This window comes from Episyrphus balteatus, chromosome 2 (assembly GCF_945859705.1).
Source record: "Episyrphus balteatus chromosome 2, idEpiBalt1.1, whole genome shotgun sequence".
In the NCBI taxonomy this organism is placed as follows: domain Eukaryota; kingdom Metazoa; phylum Arthropoda; class Insecta; order Diptera; family Syrphidae; genus Episyrphus; species Episyrphus balteatus.
This window is the reverse complement of record NC_079135.1, coordinates 69,189,948-69,210,358: the sequence shown is the minus strand read 5'-3', so window position 1 is coordinate 69,210,358 and position 20,411 is coordinate 69,189,948. Positions and strand designations below refer to the sequence as shown.

At 31.2% G+C, this 20,411-nt stretch overlaps 3 protein-coding genes across 3 annotated transcripts; 1 reads left to right on the top strand and 2 right to left on the bottom strand.

The window, feature by feature from the left end:
• Window positions 1-8: 8 nt before the first annotated feature.
• On the bottom strand, window positions 9-3,094 carry LOC129911499 (TNF receptor-associated factor 6). The gene has a single exon (XM_055989315.1). The coding sequence runs from the start codon at window positions 2,921-2,923 to the stop codon at window positions 1,688-1,690; it is 1,236 nt and encodes a 411-aa protein (XP_055845290.1). The 5' UTR covers window positions 2,924-3,094; the 3' UTR covers window positions 9-1,687.
• Window positions 3,095-7,395: 4,301 nt separating this feature from the next.
• LOC129910195 (kelch-like protein 5) lies at window positions 7,396-9,614 on the top strand. Its single transcript, XM_055987468.1, has 2 exons — window positions 7,396-7,573; window positions 7,628-9,614. Exons 1-2 carry the CDS (start codon window positions 7,566-7,568, stop codon window positions 9,399-9,401), a joined length of 1,782 nt encoding a protein of 593 aa, XP_055843443.1. The 5' UTR covers window positions 7,396-7,565; the 3' UTR covers window positions 9,402-9,614.
• An 8,851-nt stretch (window positions 9,615-18,465) lies between these two features.
• On the bottom strand, window positions 18,466-19,926 carry LOC129911805 (acidic phospholipase A2 PA4). The gene has a single exon (XM_055989748.1). The coding sequence runs from the start codon at window positions 19,460-19,462 to the stop codon at window positions 18,866-18,868; it is 597 nt and encodes a 198-aa protein (XP_055845723.1). The 5' UTR covers window positions 19,463-19,926; the 3' UTR covers window positions 18,466-18,865.
• Window positions 19,927-20,411: the final 485 nt, after the last annotated feature.

Sequence of the window (20,411 nt, the reverse complement as noted above, 5' to 3'; positions counted from 1 at the left end):
ACAAGAACAATAATTATTCTGGAATGGTCTTTTGTCTAAATTGTATTTATTGTACGTTTTTTTTTTTTTTATATGGCAATGGAAGAAAAATCTTTGTTGTTTTATTAATCAATTGGTTGTGATCAGTTTAAGTTTAGGTTTTTGACTGAATTTTGGAAAACCCTTGTATATAAACACTTTTCCAAGTTTTTTTTAAGCACGTAGAGCCAACATTTAGTTGTAAAGTGAAACTATGCATTCCCTTTATTCAGCTCTATTCTGAGATGGGAGGCGACAGGAAGTATATCGTAACGATATTTTGAGTAGGCATTGTTGTCCAACTTTTCCAATGAAGCATTAATATTGTTCAAACTGTGATTTATAGTCGAATTGAGTCGCCTATGATAGTATAAGGACGAGATGGGTGAACAACATCACAGCCTTAAACTCTGTGCTTTTCGTTTGCACCAATTTCTTTAACATCTTACTTGTACATATTGAAGCGAAAAGAAATGTTCCCAACAGAAAGCAGAGAGTACGGAAAGCATGTATCGCGAGCTTAGTGAAATATCTGATCCGGCTGCTGTTCTTTAAAATTGCCGCTCAAAGAAGAAAGAACGCTCACCAAATAGCGATTAACGATGTTTTAGGCCAACTACATACTTGTAGAAGATGATGAAATTCTTTACTGGTGGCGACTGTATTGTGACTGGTCTTTAAGTGAGCATTTTGTCAGGATATACCTTCTAAGTTCCGAACTTAATTTAGAAGAAGTACCAGTGGTCACAGTCGAAAAAGTTAGCGTGACGGTGAAAAATTTAAAGAAAAAAAACCATTAGTCCACTCGAAATACCCTCTGAGTTCTGGAAAAATATTAGCGGCATCGGATCTAGGTAGCTTAAGACTTTTTAGTGGAGAGAAAGCTTCCTTTTCAAAGGGAAAAGAGATCTACGAAACTGCGATAACACATAGTCATTTCTCAATTGATTTGCATATTGTGCTAGTTGATTTCGAAAACGCATTCGATGGACAACCACGAGATATAAGACAGCGAAGGGTTCCGGAATCCACGGATGTTAAAGTAAGACGAAGGTCAGATGCCCAGCAGGAGTCCCCGAAGAGTTCCCAGTTAAAGTGGTATGCAGCAGTGAAGCGTCTTTAGATCTTTGCTGTTTATCCCATTTCTTGACTGGTCACGATCATCACAACTAAACAGGAGGATCTGTTTAAAGTAACGGCAAGCAAACGAAATAGGAGAAACCCGAATAACGATATAAATACAACACGGAATAAGCCGGTTTCAATGATAATGGCTGCCGCAAACATCGGATATAAGCTCCATATAGTTGTTGTGGGAGCAGCTGGATAGAAGCGACCAAAATATTTCTGGTGCAATAATACAAATAAGATTTTTTGAACTTTGTTTTTTGATTATGTTAAAACAACTCAAAGTTTCCTTCCACTGCCTTGAATTATAGTATTGAAGAAGAGATAGATTAGAAAACTTATTTTAATATTTTTTATACATATTCCATGTATATTATACTCGTTTGTAGAGCTTTAAAATAATTTCAAAAAAGGTTTCAAAAATTCATACAATAAATATTTTGTAATATCAAAAAAAAAAAAAAATATATACCTGCCTAGATAAATTTGTTTTGTAATTTGGCTCATCGACATATTTCACAACTGAATTCACTTACATTCCTTAAACAATATTTATTTGTATCTTAATGACCAGTCTATCGTTTTCAATAAATCCCTTACGGAATATCTCTGTGATATGCGCATATTCCAAAAATCCAAATCCTCTCGGGCTCATGCGCTCTTTTGGTTGATGGAATGCTAGAAAATCAGATTTTGACATTATTGTGTCATGCTGGGAGAGTTGTTGGTTCTTCGGATGAACCATACAAAATTTCAAACGTCCATTAAATGGCCAATCCAAATGATAATCATTTTCCGAATGCATCAAATGTACATGTAAACTTAAATGTTCCCTTTTGTGAGCATTGATACGGGCACAAAATTTATACCCATTTGGCGATGTATAACATTCGCCACTATAAAATCGCATATTAGCATTTGATTGCATTTGTTCAACCAAAGAAGTAAAGTTTGAGATTTGCCATACAATCACTCCATTGCTATATCGTGGGTCAATGGAGTGATCGCATTTTTCACGTGCCACCAATTGTTTGGTGAGATTTTCAATCTTAACATCTTGCTCTCGACATCGCTGTTCCAAAACTACAATTCTTTGGTACATCGCTGTGATTAAGTTCTCATCAGCTTCGTTAGCATATTGAGCTGGTGGTGGGGGCAGAGCAGATGCCAAATGTCCATTATTGAATGTTTTCTGGGGTGGATTCCATTGTGCGAGTGAATGCTTTTGCATAGCTTCCAAAAGTAGATTCATATGTTGTTGCATATCTTGGCGGATGTGTTCTCCGACACCAAGACCATCTTCTGTGGCCATAAATGGACAATTGACAGATACGAAGGGACATCTTTTTTCAACAGGCGATGGTAGTTGATATGAGCATTCTAACAAATGTTTATCAACTTCAATCGGTGAAGATATCCAATTACAACCAAGAGGACTATTTGGGCATTTCCATTTGATTTGATCGATTTCACGGCGAGTAAAATTATCTGGAAAAACATCATGTTCAGTGGATAATTTCTTATTGTCAAGGGGACAGCATTGATTTTCGTTTTGTAGCCACGATTCGATACATGATTTACAGAATCTATGACCACACGATGTTAAGACAGGTTCATTTAGCCAATGAATACAAATTGGACATTCGTAGCGAGCATCTACTTGTGAGGCTGGGTCATCGATTAAAGCAGAAGAAAATGATGTAGATGTGGTACGTTCATTGGAAGTAGGTTTTGATGTGTGTTTTGTTTCAGATAGAGGAGTTGGTGATGAAGACATTGTTAGAGATGATTAACTCAATTTTATTATAGCTTATAGTTAATAGATTTTTGTGAATAATAAACTAAACATAAAATTAATTATAATTAGAAATTGAAGAAAGAAAATTTAAGTGAAAAATAAATTGATTGTGTATCCTTGTGTGGGTGTTTGTATTTTGACTTTTATTTGACATTTTTACCATGACGGATAAAAACAATGGTGTCGGCTAGTGGCTAATAGATTAGCTGTGTTTATTTTCCGGAAATCTCCAATGGAGCAGGGCTAATAATGAGAGAATATAATACTCCTGAATTAAATTAATCATGCCTATTATCGAAGACGCCGATGCACTGCGGCGAGAGTGAGAGTCATTTTCACAAGATTTCGTATGGGCCTGGCTACACAGTGTTGTGCCCAATCACGTTCCAATTCACATTTTCTAGGAACAAACGTCAAAAAGAGGAAAATCCTCACTCCTCTTGCCTACAAACTGACTGGTTAGGCGATTGAAAAATCACCGTGTAGCCCTGCACTATTACCGCAGCCGCCGGTCAGGAAGTGATAGAATGACATTTGGCTATGTAAGTGTCAACAATGACATATGCCGGTAAGCAGTCTAGTGTGTTTTCGTGGATCGATAATACAGTTCATCCCGGGGAAGGCCCCAACCCATAGAATCCGTTGCGTCCGTTCCGTCAATCAATCCGTTGAAGTTGACGGATAGGACAGAAAGGGGTGACCCATAGAATACGTCGCATGACGGATTGCTTTTTGACATGTCACTCGAAATTCCAAGGTGTGTTTGATATTTTCTCGCTGAATGTGCACTAAGGAAGTTCTGATGCAAGAAATTGTTAACTATATCGTTGTTTTCTTTTATAACGTTATAAGTTGTAGGTATAACTTTGGCATTGTAAAATTGAACTCTACAACAGAATTTAGATATTTAATTGATATATATTATTAGATATATCATTAAATTTTACTTTTATCACAATTTCTTCAAAATAAACAATGAAAGTTCGCAATTCATAAAATCGGAAAAGAAAAGAACGCAGTTCTTAGTTCTGAATTTTGTATTTTATTAAAAAAAAGAACAACAATAATAGTTAAAAATTTCTTGCATCAGAACTTCCTTAGTGCACATTCAGCGATAAAATATCAAACACACCTTGGAATTTGAAGTGAGCTGTCAAAAAGCAATCCGTCATACAACGTATTCTATGGGTCACCCCTTTTTGTCCCATCGTTCAACTTCAACGGATGGATTGACGGAACGGACGCAACGGATTCTATGGGTTGGGGCCTTCAGTTGAAAACTTCGACGGAACGGACGCAACGGATTCTATGGGTTGGGCACTGGAGTTCACAGATTGAAATTTTATTCGGTTGTGGACCGATTAGATTAGACTGAGTCACTGCGTCTTCTGCAATAGGCATGAATAGGAAGTTTTTAAAACAAGAACAAATTTTGTATTAAAACCCAACTTTAAAACAAAGTACATATTTTTTTTTTACATCTGTGGCATGAATAAAAAATGCAAAAAATTCGATGCAAATGGACTTATATCGTTGCAAAAGTCACATGCCTATTACCGAAGACGCAGAAGCACTGCGGCGGAAATGAGAGTCACTTTCGTCAGATTTCCTATTACTGAACTCGCCAGTGCGGAAGTGATAATGACATTTGACATAAGTCGGTAAGCAGTTTAGGATGGTTTCGTGGATCGGTAATACAGTTTATCCCGGGGAGTTCACGGATTGAAATTTGATGCGGTTGCGGATCGAGTAGATTCTCGGGGAGTGAATCACTGCGTCTTCGGTAATAGGCATGAAATTATACACATGTCTTATTCATATGACGAGAAATGATATATGAAACTGAAATTGACCAAAAAAAAGCTTTTCCAAAAGCTTTAAAATATTCAGTAAATACACACAAAATCATCTCGCTCATTTTCTTTCTTGAAAAAAACCTCTTCTTTACTGTGAGAGTGATTGAGAAAAAAATGTCCAATTAAAAATGAGCTTTTTCAGCTTTATTTTTGAAAGCTCCTTGTCTGGTAAGGCTTGTCTGGTAAGGAAAAAAAATGATTCATAATTTTCTGAGCAGACAAGATATCTGTATGATTATATTATCTGTGCTTTTATATTATTAATACTACATGGCAAGTTTAGGATTCGTAAAAAAAAATTGAGCTCGAGATAACAATCAGACATGTCATTAGGATGATAGAGAATGCTAACAAAGTGAGTACCGCGATTCTGTCTGCGTGTATGTCTGTCTCTATCTCGAGACTCGAGCTGCAGTCCAAACCCAAACTACTCAAGCGATTTGCTTCAAACTTGGTAGTTAAGAGTTTTTAGTAATTCTTTAGAGGAGAAATTTAAGTTTTTTTTTGGTACCCAAATTAACGGTAGGTACCAAAATGGAAAAGGTTATTTTTCTCAAACATTGTTCTAAGAATTTTGATTAAAAAAAAATACTTGTACTGTGGCAAATAAGGTCTTACTTTTAAAATAAAAAAAAAAATTTAACCGTTATTAACGGTAATTGCCATAGAACCATTTTCTTGATTTCTAAATTTCTCATAATCGACTAATCCGATTTCACCAAAAATTTTTAAATAGAAAGGTTTAAATATTCGCAATATTAAAATGTCAACAAATTTCAGTGTTGGATTAAAAATAAAATAAAGTTTTTTGAAAACGGGTTGATAATTTTTTTTAAATTTTGTTTTTAGATGTCGAATAATAATTTCTACAGAATAGCATAACAAACTTTTTTGAACATTTTTTGAAATTTTTTTGAAATTCTATATAATTTTTTGAAAAAAAAAAAAAAAAATTCATAAAATTTTTTTTATGCAATAAACTAAATGGCATACTCAATTGCAAGAATTAAACCGTTCAAAAGGGTGTTTTCGTTATTTTAAAAACTATTTTTAATTTATTTTTTACATTTTTACTTGCGATATAGGTACTATAGGGCAAGTTTAGGATTCGTAAAAAAAATCGAACTCGAGATAACAATTTTACATGACATTACGATGATGGAGAATGCCAAAAAAGTGGGTCCGGCAATTCTGTCTGTCTGTCTGTCTGTCTGTCTGTCTGTCCGTCTGTCTGTCTGTAAGAACCTCGAGCTACATCCTAAACTACTGAAGGGATTTTCTTTAAACTTGGTAGTTAACAGTTTTGAGTGATTCCCTAGAGGAGAAATTGAAGTTTTTTTTTTAGGACCAAAACTAACGGTACCTGTCATATAACGGAAACAGAAAAGTTGATTTATTTCAAAAACGGCTCTAACGATTTTGATTAAAATTTTTCTGCTTACTGTTACAGATAAGAGCCTTCTTTGACAATAAAAAAAATATTTTTTGTACCGTTATCAACGGTACCTGCCATAGAACGGTTTTTTTGATTTATGAATTTCTCATAAACGACATAACAGATTTCGACCAAATTTTTAATACAGAAACGTTTAATCAATCATTATTTAAAAAAATTTAAAATTTTTCAAAAACCACATTTTTGGATTTTTAAAAAATATTTCAAAATTTTTTTTGAAAAATCAATTTTTTGGAAACGAGTTGGTGAAAAAATTTGAAATTTTGTTTTTATGTGTAAATTAATTATTTATTCAAAATTGCATATCAACTTTTTTTTTGAAAAATGTTAGAAAATTTTTATATATAAAAAATAATTTTTTAAAAAAACGGCTCTAACGATTTTCGAAAATTTTTTTCTAAAAATTCCTTTTTATACTAGAAATAAAATGGCATACTTTGTTTTTTGTAAAAGATCATTAAAAACGGTATTTTATTATTTATAAAAACGGATTTTATTTTTTTTGTACCACTAACGAAATTCCGTGAAAATGTCAAATTTTCCCTAATTTTGTTCAATAAAAAACTTTAACATTAGAGTAACTTTTACCATAAGAGCAAGTACGTGCGACCCCAGTCGTGCAATTTATTTCTTATGAAATTAATGACAAAATTGAATTGAATTAATTTTTTTTTCCCGATTGCTATAAAAGAATCTTTATCATTCTAAGCAAGTTTTACCTTAAGTGCAAGTTCGTGCGACCAAGTCGTGCATTGTATTTCAATAATGATGCGAACTATTGCCATTTTGAAATTCTCTTTTGAGTTAAGACTCACATATTTTTAAAAAGTTTTTTAATTTTTGTTTCAAAGAAAAAGTAACTGAATTATTATTGTAGAGAATTGTAGGCAAAAAAAAGAAATTGTTAAAAGTCATACATTCGTGATTGCGATATACCAAAACTTAAAATGATAAAACTAAAAACACACTGAACGAAAAATGTAGGGATAGAATTATTTTTTATTATTTCTATTAAACATTCATAAGTCCCATCTTATCATATTATCACCTATTGCAGACTTATCCATTTATTTACACACTGTATACTTTGTTTTTGTCTTATAAAAAATAATTGGTTAATTACTTTGCCTGCTGCATGCAGTTCGCGTGATAACAAATCCCAATACAGTTATGTTTTCTGGCGATCTAGGTACCTTTGCTATTTCTTGTCATTTCTGCGGATTAATATTTGTATGAGGTTTCCTTATTTTACCAAATAATTGTTGGTTTTCTTTATTACTATCAATAATTAAATTTTAAAAGAAGCTGTATGAGCCTGTAATTATCATTAACAAAACATTTTATCGCATATTAATTATTTTTAATTTAAAGTTCTACGAATTGGTCTACAAATATTTCACCATTTTCATCACCAAACAAAAATATGGTTTTCCAATACGATCAACATGCCACAAGTGTTGCTGCAAAAATGCTAAAATTCTATGAAAGAAAAGAACTCTCCGATATTGTCCTCATAGCTGGTGCTCAGGATAGCATTAAAATTCAAGCTCACAAAATTGTTTTGTCATCGTTGAGTGAGTATTTTTTCGAACAATTTAATAGCAAAGCCGCAACTTCGAACGTTAAAGAAATTAAATTCAAAGAAATCGAAGCTCCAACACTAAAATTAATAATAGATTACATATATTTCGGCTTGATCAATTTGAATTTCGATGGAATTGAGCCAATTTTACGCGGTGCGTTGTTGTTAAAGATTCCGAGCTTAGTCAAAGGGTGCTGTGATTTTTTAGAAACAAATTTCAACGTTTACAATATTTTGCATTGGTTGCATTTGGCCAACCAACTCAAATTAACTGAACTTTATGAAAAATCTTTAGGCTTTGCTTATAGCCACTTTGAGGGAGTAACTAACCAACCTAAGTTTTTGCTACTCAACGAAATTGATTTGAAGGAATTACTTTTTGAAAAAAATCCTTCTGACGATTTGGAGGAGCAAGTATTCGTTAGTTTGGTGGCTTGGATAAAATACGAAAAGGATAAAAGAAAACATTTAATATTTCGACTGCTTTCAATGATTCGCTATCAACTTCTTAGACCAAAACTTATCTTTCAAAATAGAAAGTCGCTTTGTACAACTGTTGAGAGCTGCGAATTGATTTTTCGTTGGCTTGAATACCATTTATGGCCAGAATCTCTGACAAATGAAGAGCAAAATCTATATTTAGAATCTAAATTTAGCAATGAAGTGGAATTAGGAATTAGACCCGATGAATTTTCTGTTATTTTATTGTATCCTTCTTGTGAAGCTAAGATCCGAACCTATAATCAAACATCAATGACCTGGAGTTTAGGAAACCGACCAATTCCATTTCCAACAAACAGATACGGCCATACTACTATTGTAATTGATGAAAAGTTATATGTAGTTGGAGGATCAATAGATTCTTTGATAAGTTCAAACATCGTTGAGTGCTTAGATTTGAAAACATTCAAATGGACTAAATTGCCACCAATGCGAGTTGCTAGATGCGATAGTCAGTTGGCAAATTTAAATGGACATTTATGCATCTTTGGCGGTTTTCGGGATTGCTATAACTATAAAAGAGACTTTATTCAGTCTGTGGAAATTTTTAATTTCTCAACGAAGAAATGGAATGATATAGAACCGATTTTTCCACCAAGACAAGACAATCGCATTACTGGCCGTAATGGCATTTTGTATATATTTAATTATGAGGGTGGCTTTGTGGAAAGTTATAATGTTTTCACCAATCAATGGTCCGTACAACATATTTTACCAATACGTGAAAAAAAAGAGAGTATTGGAGATTTCCGAGTTGTGGCAGTTGGTAATTTTTTGTATAGTATACTTGGTGGGGAGTTTGGACAAGGATATTATTGGACTACTAATAGAAATCTTTTTATTAAACGTTTGGATTTAACGAACGGCACCTGGAATTACGTTGGTCTCGGAGAACAAAAGGGGCGACTTGGAAAAATGTTATCAGTTGTTGGAAATAAAATTATGTTTGTGAACGGAAACAATTTTATCGCAGAATATGATCATAAAACTCAGCATTTCAATAATATTCCCACATCTACAGAATATGACTACAATGCATATGTTTGCCCTTCGCGGTATTAATATTATTGTAAATTGTTATTTTGCATTACTACAAAATATGTTATATAAAAATGTAGTTATTTGTAAACTACCATTATGTTCTTATAATTTTAATATAAAAATGAAATTAATTGATGAAATTTTTATCTTTTTCTAAAAAAATACAAAGTCAATTTTGATTCTGTAAATAGTTGAATTATGAAAAATAAATGTCTCCCATTGTTGACAAACATAGCCTTAAGTTTTTTTAAATTTTTTTCGTACCTACAAACTTTTTCAAGCAACAAGATTGCTTGAGGTATTACAATTTTCTAGGAAGTGGCTCTAAAGATTTTAAATGTTTTTTTTAAATTAATATTCAAAAACAGTTAATTGTTTTTTTTTTTATTGGGATTAAATTTTTTCTACTTTTCTTAACAAAACATAAATAGGAAAAAATTATTTTTTTTTTAAAGCGGCTCTTACTAATTAAACTTTTATATACACAATATAAAACCGCGAGTAAAAGCAGACTCTTGAATTCGTTTTAACGTCGTATAAAGCTTTGAAACTAGGTCAGAATTTCTCAAACGGACCGCTAAAAAGCGATGGTCGATATTTTTTCACTGTTTACACATATTTTGATAGCCGTGAACATTACCTAAAAGAAATGAGAAAACAGAATTTTCCTCCGTTTTACGGACAATCAAAGTTTTCAATTTTACTTTTTTTAAACGCTTATATCTTCCGATCTAATGACCCGATTTTGATCATTTGAACGGTTTTGGTACTATTATTTTTTTGTATTTTCTTAATGTAATTGTTAATAACAAGTGAATAAACAATTGTGATCTTCGTCACCTACCGAGACAAAAAAATTTACCCAATTACATAACTGATGTATTTCTTACTTAAAAATATGCCGCCATGAAAAAAAAAAATGGCCCGCAACTAGGAGTAGATCTATTTGACTTTGAACATTCCCAAGAAAATACAAAAAATCCTTTTTTTTGCTTAAACTTCATTTTATTCAACGTTTTTTAATTTTAATTACAACGCCCTGTTCAAATCTTGAAACTATCTAAAAGATTATAAATGTTAAGTCCTTGGCTGGTTGTATGTTTTTAATAGTTGAATCTTTTGAAAAGCGACTTTTCACATTTTGTTCTTCAATGTCTATGTCTAAGATCCTGCCATAGGACGATCTACTCGTACCTCCATCATTATAAATATAAGTTGAGAGTTATTTTTTCCTAAAAATAGTGTCTTAACAAAAAGTTTGCATATGGGTTCCTAAGCGCTGTGATATCCTGTCATTTTTTCAGTTTTTTTTTATGCAACGTGACGCAATACGCAAATCGGTCCGTTTGAGAAATTCTGACCCAACTATATATGTAGTCTCATTTTGGATTAACTCTCCACTTTGAAATATAACCAAATCTATAATTTATTCATTGCTTGTGCTTACATTTTCTTGTTATTATTAACATGGATGCAACGATTAATTATACCGATCTGTAAACTGTTTCTAGTATAGCTACATAATTTATAATAAGTTGATTGTATTTTGTATTGCACCCAATTTGTTTTTATTCCAGCAGAAAACACAAGCCAAGAAGCTTAAATTAAAAACACAAATTATTACGAACTTAAATGAATAAAATACCATGCGTTTTAGCTAAATAATTTGTGTGATAAGATTGAAATTTAGTCATTAAACTAAAAAAAGATAAAGAAAAGACACGACGCCACGGTGTGTGGGCCTCCAACGTAATCGTGGGAAATTTTGTTATATATAATTTATAGTTATATCTTTTCCTATTCTACTATCATTAATCAATAATACACTTCAGAGTTAAATAAAGCACTTCAAGTTCATTTTGCGGAAACTCGCAATTAAACGGTATGTGTCATGTCTGTTGTGTACCGTCCAAAACAGATCAATCTTAATGAATGCTAATCGTCTAGTGAATCTATGACGGCGAGACGAGCCTATAATTACGTAGTGTTTACAAATAAAATGAAATAATTATCAGCATATTGCACCTAATGAACCTATACATACTCGTACGTAGTAGCTTAAAAGCCGGTTTGAAAAAATATTGAAAATATTTACTTCGATTAAATAGCTGATTAATCAAAACAAAGTTGGTAAACAAATTGAGAATATGCATTTCCTTCCTTTTTATTAGAATGAAAGTTCAACTTCCACTATAACCTAGTACACTTTAATTTAATATGAGATAAAATTTAACGATGACAAATAATTAATTCCATATAATTTACAGTACTTAATTGTTAAACAATGAGTCGTACGCGTAGTCGGATGATTTAGTTGGAAATTAGTCGATACATTTTATGGTGTGTATCCATTCAGTTTAGAATTAAGAAGTCTATAGAATATTTTAAATTCTCTAGAAGGGGGTTTATGTATTTACGTATACGTAATATTTATATTAAAATTATTCAGTGGGTTTTATGGGTAGCTAGCAGATTATGAGTATCAATCAATTTTCCATTGGAAATTATTGTAATTAGTCCAGTTTTTCAATAAATATTAATACTTTGTCGCAAATATTTTGAAAACAAATATCTAATAAAATCGCATTGTTGCAAAGTTTTTTTTTCATACAGTATCTACCAAAATTAAAAATTCAAATAATCCTTTAGAAAAGTTTTATTTTATGGTTTCAAAAGGAGGCATCCCGGAAATTCACCGCAGTGCATAAAAAATAGGAAATGCTTTAACTTGAAAAATTGTAAAGTATGAACTTTTTTATCCATATTTTGTGCATATCAAACCTAATTTTTTTATACTTATTAATTTCCTATTGCTAATATTTACATATTTGTATGCCAGTGTATCGAAACTCAGCTGATTTCCTCCTTTATTCAAAGAGGTCACTCGGGCGTACGTGGAACATTTTTTTTTCACCGGGAAAAGTTTAGTGGTATTTGCACTTAATAAAATAAACCCTGTTGATATTATTAGTTGAAAATCGAAAATAAAGATAAATAAAATGCACGATTGGGTCCAGTTCAAAGTACCTTTATATTAGTTGACCAATAACCAACCATTTTAAACAAAATTGGCTTGACCAATCACGATATGGGGGAAGAGCCGACATCAGAGGTTTAAAAACGGAAATATGTACCATATTTCCATTATCTGCATATTTTGAGAAAAAATAAAACCGCAGTTTTGTTTGATGCATAGCTTACAGCATTAGATGTACATTTTTTATTGAAGCTATAAATTCATACTTTTATTCTAATTGGTTAATGAAATAGTTTTTGAATGATCAATTTTTTCAACAACCAACTGATTTCTTTTTTCAAAATTCTACGTTAGCCCCGTAACTTGTAGGGCACATAATAACGCAACTTTTTTGCAAATAATTTTGTAGGTAGTTTTTTTTTTGTATTTTTCGGTACGGAACTTTAAATTTGTTAGTAACAATTTAAATATTGAGTAAATAATAATTTTAAAAAAATTGTCTTAGAAAAATGTTAGGAACTCATTGTTCCAAAACTCTAATCAGAATATTATGTTTTGTTAAAATTTCTCAAGAAATTAAAAAAAAATATTTAAAAAATGTAGGTACATATTTGTTTATAATTTTTTCAATTGTTTTAAACTTTGGTTTTATGTCCTGATTCGGAAAAAAAACAATTGACTGTGAAATCTATGGAGTTTGGTATTACATAAGTCCAAAATCGTCGTTTTGAGATAAATGCATTTTAAAGTTAGTAAAATTCCTCCAAATCCAGTTTTATTTAAAACAAATATATTGGGATGCAATTTTTTTAAATAATAATATTTACACAAATAAGGTATTTTTTTTAATTTTTAAGCGTATTAATATGTTTTTAGTGAGATATGTTGTTTTGACCAAACTATTTTTCGTTCAAGAATAATATTATTTCGAGTTGTGTCCTTAGTGCCAATATTGGAATTAGTCTTTTTTAAAGAATCTTAATTTTTTGGACTTACCGCGATTAACTTTTGTTTTTTAAAACGAATCAATTGATTAAAATATTTCCCGTCATTTCCGGCATTTAAAAAAAAGCAAGTGTTTGGTCAAAACAGCACAAGTTGGAGTTATGCTATTATGATCAAACATTATTTTAGAAAATGGCCCTAACGGTCATTGAATATGTTTGGAACCTAGTTACTTAGAGTTATGCTGTTAAGACCAAACGAAAATAGATTTTTTTTTAATAGTTCTGCATACTTAACTCATTTTCGAAAAAATTGGACTTATCTATGCTGTGGAAATTTTTTTTTGCTATGAATTTTAGAAGTTATATAAGAACATATTATTTTTTTTTACCATTTTTACCTATTCTGTTAGCGGTACGTAATCTTTTAACATCGGTAAATATAGGTGGTCACACTGGTGGCGTTAAATTAAAAGCGGTATTTTTATACATTTCCACTACGGTTCAAATATAACAATACCTAAGCCATACCACAACCAATGGGTAATTCCATGAAAAAGTGGGCACGAATTTTGAACAAATTATGCAGTTTTTATTACTTTTTTTAATAGCAAATTACTATTTACAAACGGTAACACTTTATGCAAGTTGCAAGAAAAGATTCTTTGTTGGTATCCCTTATGGATAGAAATTAAATTCAGGGAGTATAAATAATCTTTAAGCGTTTTTAAAGCATAAGCTGCCAACTACAGAAGAATTTCACATGAATATGACGGAAAAACAAGCCCACAGAAAACTAGATGAATCTAAAAGTGAATGACAATATCCCCTCGTGATTGCTAAAATAAATTAACATTTAAGCAAGCTTCGTTACACATTATTCGATTTAAAAAAAAAAACTTAAGTGAAAATGCATCTTTTCTTTACTTTTGGAACCACAAATCGCAGGTAACATGAGTTACCAAAATAATGTAGCGTGAGTTACCTAAATATTTTAAAATGTTTCCTCGAAATATTGAACAAATGTTTGGTTTTGTCACTAATATTAAAAGCTTGTAATTTTTTATGTATGGAATCTTTATTAAAAACAAATTAAGATTCTTCATTTCGCAGAAAAACTTCATACAGTCGGACTCTTAAAACTCGTGTCCGATTTTTTTAACGTGAGTTACCATCATACTATCATACTTTTATTTTCCCTAAGCAAATGCTAAAAATAAAGAAATTTTTTTTTGTTAATTATGAAAATAATAGTTATGCTCGTATTATTATTATTATTTCGTATTAATTTATATTAAAATTAACAAAAAAAAAAAAAAATTATTTATGTATTGGAAATTTTTGTGAATGTAACGTGAGTTATAATATTTTTGAGTCAATTCCACTTCTTTCAAACTCTGTTCATCATAAAGCTATTATTTTATCTATTTCTTTGTATAATTACGATAACTATTGTAAATTCAATAAATCGAATACATTCTTTCACAAATTCAATATAAGTAATTTAGATTTATTAAAATCTCAGCTAAATTGTATAAATTGGCTTTCTGAATTTAAAAACAATGAGCTAGATATAAATTTTTGTAAATTTAAAAGATTTGTAAGTGCAGCTTTAAATAGTTCTGTTCCTTTGGTTCAAAAAAGTTGGCTTCTAGTCCAAAGTGGTACAACTACCGCCTTAAAAAACTAAAAAATGCAAAAACCTTGGCGCACAAACGTTATAAAAAATCTAATTCTATGAATGACTATGTAGTTTTCTGTCGTTTAAGAAAAGAGTTTGTATTCCTTTCGAAGTTTTTATATTGTAATTATATTCAATCAATTGAATCTAAATTAAAATCGAATCCAAATCAGTTTTGGAATTTTATTAACTCAAAGCGCAAAAGTGTAGGTTTTCCTTCAACAATGCATTTTAATCAGAGCTTTTCCTGTGAACCTAAAATAATCGCTAACATGTTTGCTGATTACTTTCAAAGTATATATAATTCCACCTGTACTGGTGAAGTAAGTGATGAGTATCTGACATCAATTCCATCGATTATTGAGCATTCCGCCATAAAAGTTGATTCAGTTGATGTACTAAAACTACTTAAGGAATTAAAACCCAGTCATAAGCCCGATATTTTGGGCTTTATTCCCTTAGTTTTGCGTCATTGCGCCGATATACTTTGTATTCCATTAACAGAGCTATTCAACCAATCATTGTCTTCCGGAATTTTCTTGGAAGAGTGGAAAATATCGGTAATAACGCCTGTATATAAATCTGGGAAAAAAGATGACGTTCAAAATTATAGGCCCATTTCTAAACTTTCCATCATTCCAAAGATGTTAGATTGTCTCGTCAAAGATATATTTATAAATCTTATAAATGGTCTTGTGTGTAACTCCCAACATGGTTTTTGGAAGGGCAGATCTACTGTCTCAAATTTGGTTGAATTCACGAACTACTGTATAAACTCTTTAGAACAAAATAAACAAATTCATACAGTATACACTGATTTTACAAAGGCATTCAGCAGGGTCAATTTAAAAATTCTCATGAGAAAACTTGAGTCCTATGGAATTAATGGGTCATTTCTGTGTTGGTTCGGTTCATATTTATATGGTCGTAACCAATTTGTAGTAATTGATGACGTTTGTTCCAATGGGATCCAAGTTTCCTCTGGAGTTCCTGAAGGAAGCCATTTGGGTCCTCCTATCTTTCTGTTATACATAAATGATGTGCCTAACATCCTAAAATTCTGCAAATGTCTCTTATTCGCAGATGATATAAAGTTTTTTGCTGTTATTTCTAGTATTAGTGATTGCTTGCTTTTTCAAAATGGCCTTGATGAATTTTGTAGGTGGTGTAACCTGAATGATCTTAATTTAAATATCAATAAATGTGTTTCGATGTCCTACAATAGGTCTTTATATCATATTGTTCCATTGTACTCTTTGGAAAATGTTGATCTTAAAATCGTTCATGATGTTAAGGATCTAGGTGTCATCTTTGATGAGAAACTAACATTTAAACTTCATATTAATTCAGTTATTTCCAAAGCTAATTCAATGTTGGGATTTTTAAAAAGAAATTCCGCAGATTTTAAAGATCCTTATACTCTTAAATCCCTTTACTGTAGTATTGTTAGGCCTTCATTGGAATATGCTTGTGTTGTATGGAACCCAACAACACAATGTGATATAAATAGAATTGAAAGTGTTCAAAGGAACTTTTTGCGCTTTGCGTTAAGAAAATTCTTCGGCAGTGGTAATCCAATTCATCATTCGTATCAGTCAAAATGTTTGTTACTAGGAATGCAAGCTCTGCATTCACGCAGAGAAATGTATAGTGTAATGTTTGTTCGTGACATTCTTTGTAATTTTGTAGATTGCAGAAATTTACTTGCTCTAATTTTTTTATATGCACCTTCGAGAGCATTAAGACAAAGGCCATTACTATTTGAGGTTGCACATAGAACTTGTTATGGATTACGCGAACCTTTAAGCCTTTGTTGTAGAATATTTAATGAAGCTTATTATAATCTAGATATAAGTTTAAAAAGAAACATTTTTAAGAATTTGTTGTTGGCTTATTTAACCCACAAATGTATCTCAAGAACTTAAACTTTATATTTTCGAATCTGTTGATGTAATATCGTAGAATGAATAAATAAATAAATAAATAAAGTTCCCATGGAATGGCCCCAATAGTAAAACTGTCTAACTTATATTGCAATGTTTCAGTGTAAAAAAAGCCAAGTTCAGTGATTGAAAACTGTTTAATATACTAAACATAATAACGGTCACTGTGGTGTATGAGTATCATTTTGATATTGTAAAGTTAATTGACCGCGCTAAGTCATTATAACATTAATTATGTCTGATAGAATAATCTGCAATAATCTGTCTACAATTTAGACATTTTGAATAATATGTATGGGCATGCATAAAATACCCAGGCCGTCAAAATTAGCACAACGCTGACAAAAAATGATCTTTTAGTGCTTTTATCAATTTAACCGTATTTCTTTCCACATCATTTTAAAGTATTAAAATGACTTGGAAATAATCAAACTATAAGTTCTCATCCAAAAAAAATGCAGTTTGATGGCCAGTGTAGAATACTATCCTAATTTTAAGCACAATTTTTACTTGCGCAAACGCATGTCATTATGTATATTTAAATGAAGCGCTTAATTAAATTATGCTACGCACTTCTATTGCATTTTCGTTTTGTGCGTTTCTAATTTTTGATTGATCGAATCAACTGTGTGCAATGTGTATTGAATGAAAATAATAAAAAAAAAAAAAAACAAAATAGAAGAAAAACAAAACAATGTTCCTATAGACAATCAGGCAGTTTAAATTTTTTTATATTCTGAATTCGATTTAAACTTGAAATTTCTAGTCTTCTGTATAATATTTCATCATTCTTCCCAGACATTGGTTACAAATTAATTCAATTGTCCATTAAAGTCTTATACTTTGATTGTTTTTATTTTTCTGCATTGGTTATATAAATAAGCTCCTTTATTGATACACACACCATTCCCATTTAAGTAACCACAAATTGCTTTGACCATCTGCAGAGAGATATATCTAAAAATTATAAACGCAACTCACGTCAATTGAAAGAAATTTCCTTTAGACTACTACGGCATTCTTTGAAGTAACAGAGCACCCAACCACAAAGAAGTCCATCCAAATAAAGTTTATTTCTATTAAAAAAAAAAAACGAAAGAAACAAATATCTTCCTGGAGACAGACTAGAGAGTATTGCTTGCTGATAACAATTAAAATTTGCGTTTGAATTAAATTCCAAATGTTATCAATCCACGACATTTCAAAATTATTGTATTCTATAATTTATTATTCTTTGCCCTTTGTACCTTCTTCCCAGATCATTGATTGACGACAGAAAAGCAAAAATTCATCTTCGTAAATTGAAACAGACAAAAAAATAAAAAATAATAATAAATAAAAAAACAAGAGATGTACGAGTAAGAAGAGGTTTTTTTTTGTGTTTTATTTTTGAGTATATTTTTTTCGATTATGTGTGTTTCTATAAATAGAGAGGAAAAAATCACATTAGCACCAGCTCGAGGCCAGAACTTTCTATATAACTACTTAGGATTAACTTATGACCTACGATTTTGATTATAATGCTTTTATTTTTTTAAATAGTAATTAGGTATTGCTTAAATACGGCAGAGTATACAAAAAGATTCTGGATTTTTTTATTTTTAACAAAAAAATAAAATTATTTAAGTACAAAGTTCATCTCTTTTTTTTATTTTTTTTAGATTTGACAAAATAACCGTTACTAATAGGTTTACATTTGTTTCTCTAATCAACATTTTTTTTTAACAAATCCATTATTTATAGTTAACTTTTAACATTATTAATAGCTCATTGGTTTGTACTAGAAAACAAAACTACAAAATATCAAGATAAGACACCTTTGCCTTCAATTAAGTACAACTAGGAAGGTAATAATGTTACTTAATTGGCACAAGAAAGACGATATGAGTGAAATGAGGTTCCTTCTCTCTTCCTGGAAGATAGACATACATCATTTGTATTTAAAAATCTAAATTGTCCTTGAGATAAGCCTTATGTTTAATTCCTTCCTTTTCGCAAACACCCTCAGTCGACCGCTGCAGACACACCTTTTCTGGTTTTAATACGAAACATTGTGTCTGTACAACATTGAAGAACAACTTTCCAACCATATTGGCATCAGAGTTGCTAGCCATTTTGAGGCACGTATGGAAACGACGATCACAGCTGCAATGGCTGAGAGTGAAGGGACGATAATTGAAGAGATCATATTTGGTGGCCATGCCAGGAATGTTGTGTTGGCAATGATCGTGTCGGCGACAACATTTGTCCGCACTCGATGCGCCGCCCAAATGATTGTAGCTGCCAGCTGTATTGCCGCGACCGCACCATCGCGTGTTCGGTGCAATTAGCCAATCGGAGAGGGCACGTTTTCTTCTTGAATGAAAATCATCATCATCATCGACATTATCACCTACTAATCGAGTTTTTATGGATTGTTCTGCATTGACAACAGTCAAAGAACTCTCTAGACTTTGTGGTGATGGTAGATAGGCAGTGTTTATGGATTGGCAACAAGCACTTAGGCAAATAATTAAAAAACACCACATAGATTGCATTTTCGTTGTTTCTTTTAAAATATTATTGAAATAGCAAAACTTAATAAATTACTATTAAAAGAAGATGATATAGGTTTTTGTAGACAAAATTATAATTAATTAAAAGCACAAGTGTAATAATTAATTGAAGCAGAAAAGCGAAGTAGTGACCAGCACAAGTAAAAAAGCTAAACTACTCTTGGTTGACGTTTAACTTGTCATTTTATATCAGAGGAATCAGCCGTTGAGAAGAGGAATTCGATGATGATGAACAAAACGCTGTGACGTACAGCTTATTTCCAAAGATAAGAAATTGCATGGTTGTTTATTTATTTATATGATTCTACTGAAATATTATTCAATTTATACTTATAGGATAGGTCATGCGCCAACTCTTGGGAATTTTCTATATAGACTTGCATATGGCTTTGAAAATTACGTAAATTTTAAACACAAACATGCCGATGGATGAGCGGAAGATGTAGTAGAAAAATGTAAACAAACAAGGTTAATTCACGGTGGTTTTTTGCACAAATTTTTGTTTCGATTTCAATTTGTTCACATATTTTATTTGTTTTGGATGAATTTCTTTGGATGTGTTCAGAAAGTATGAACTCTTAAGGGTACGGTTTTATAGATTTTGGTTTTTAGAGATTTTTTAAAATTTAATTTTGTATGTGAAAATATTTTTTAAATCTTTTATTCTGTTATTCTGCTTTGAATTTTTATACGAAACCTTAAGCTTTCAGAAGTTTAAAAAAAACACGGCCATTGTTTTTGCTTCATAGTCTGTTTCGACAAAGGCAAAAATGATATAATTTCCCATAGCAAATTTGAATGATATCATTACCATCTCATTTGGGTAAAATGAGAAAACCGACGAAGTTATGAATACCAGAGTTATGCGCGAAAGAGTTTTATTCAAAGTTATGAAAAACCGAAGTTGTGAAAGTTATGAAAAATGAAAGAC

Coding starts and splice junctions, on each gene's coding strand:
- LOC129911499 (XM_055989315.1), bottom strand. CDS start 2,923: ATGTCTTCATCACCAACTCCTCTATCTGAAACAAAACACACATCAAAA.
- LOC129911805 (XM_055989748.1), bottom strand. CDS start 19,462: ATGCAATCTATGTGGTGTTTTTTAATTATTTGCCTAAGTGCTTGTTGC.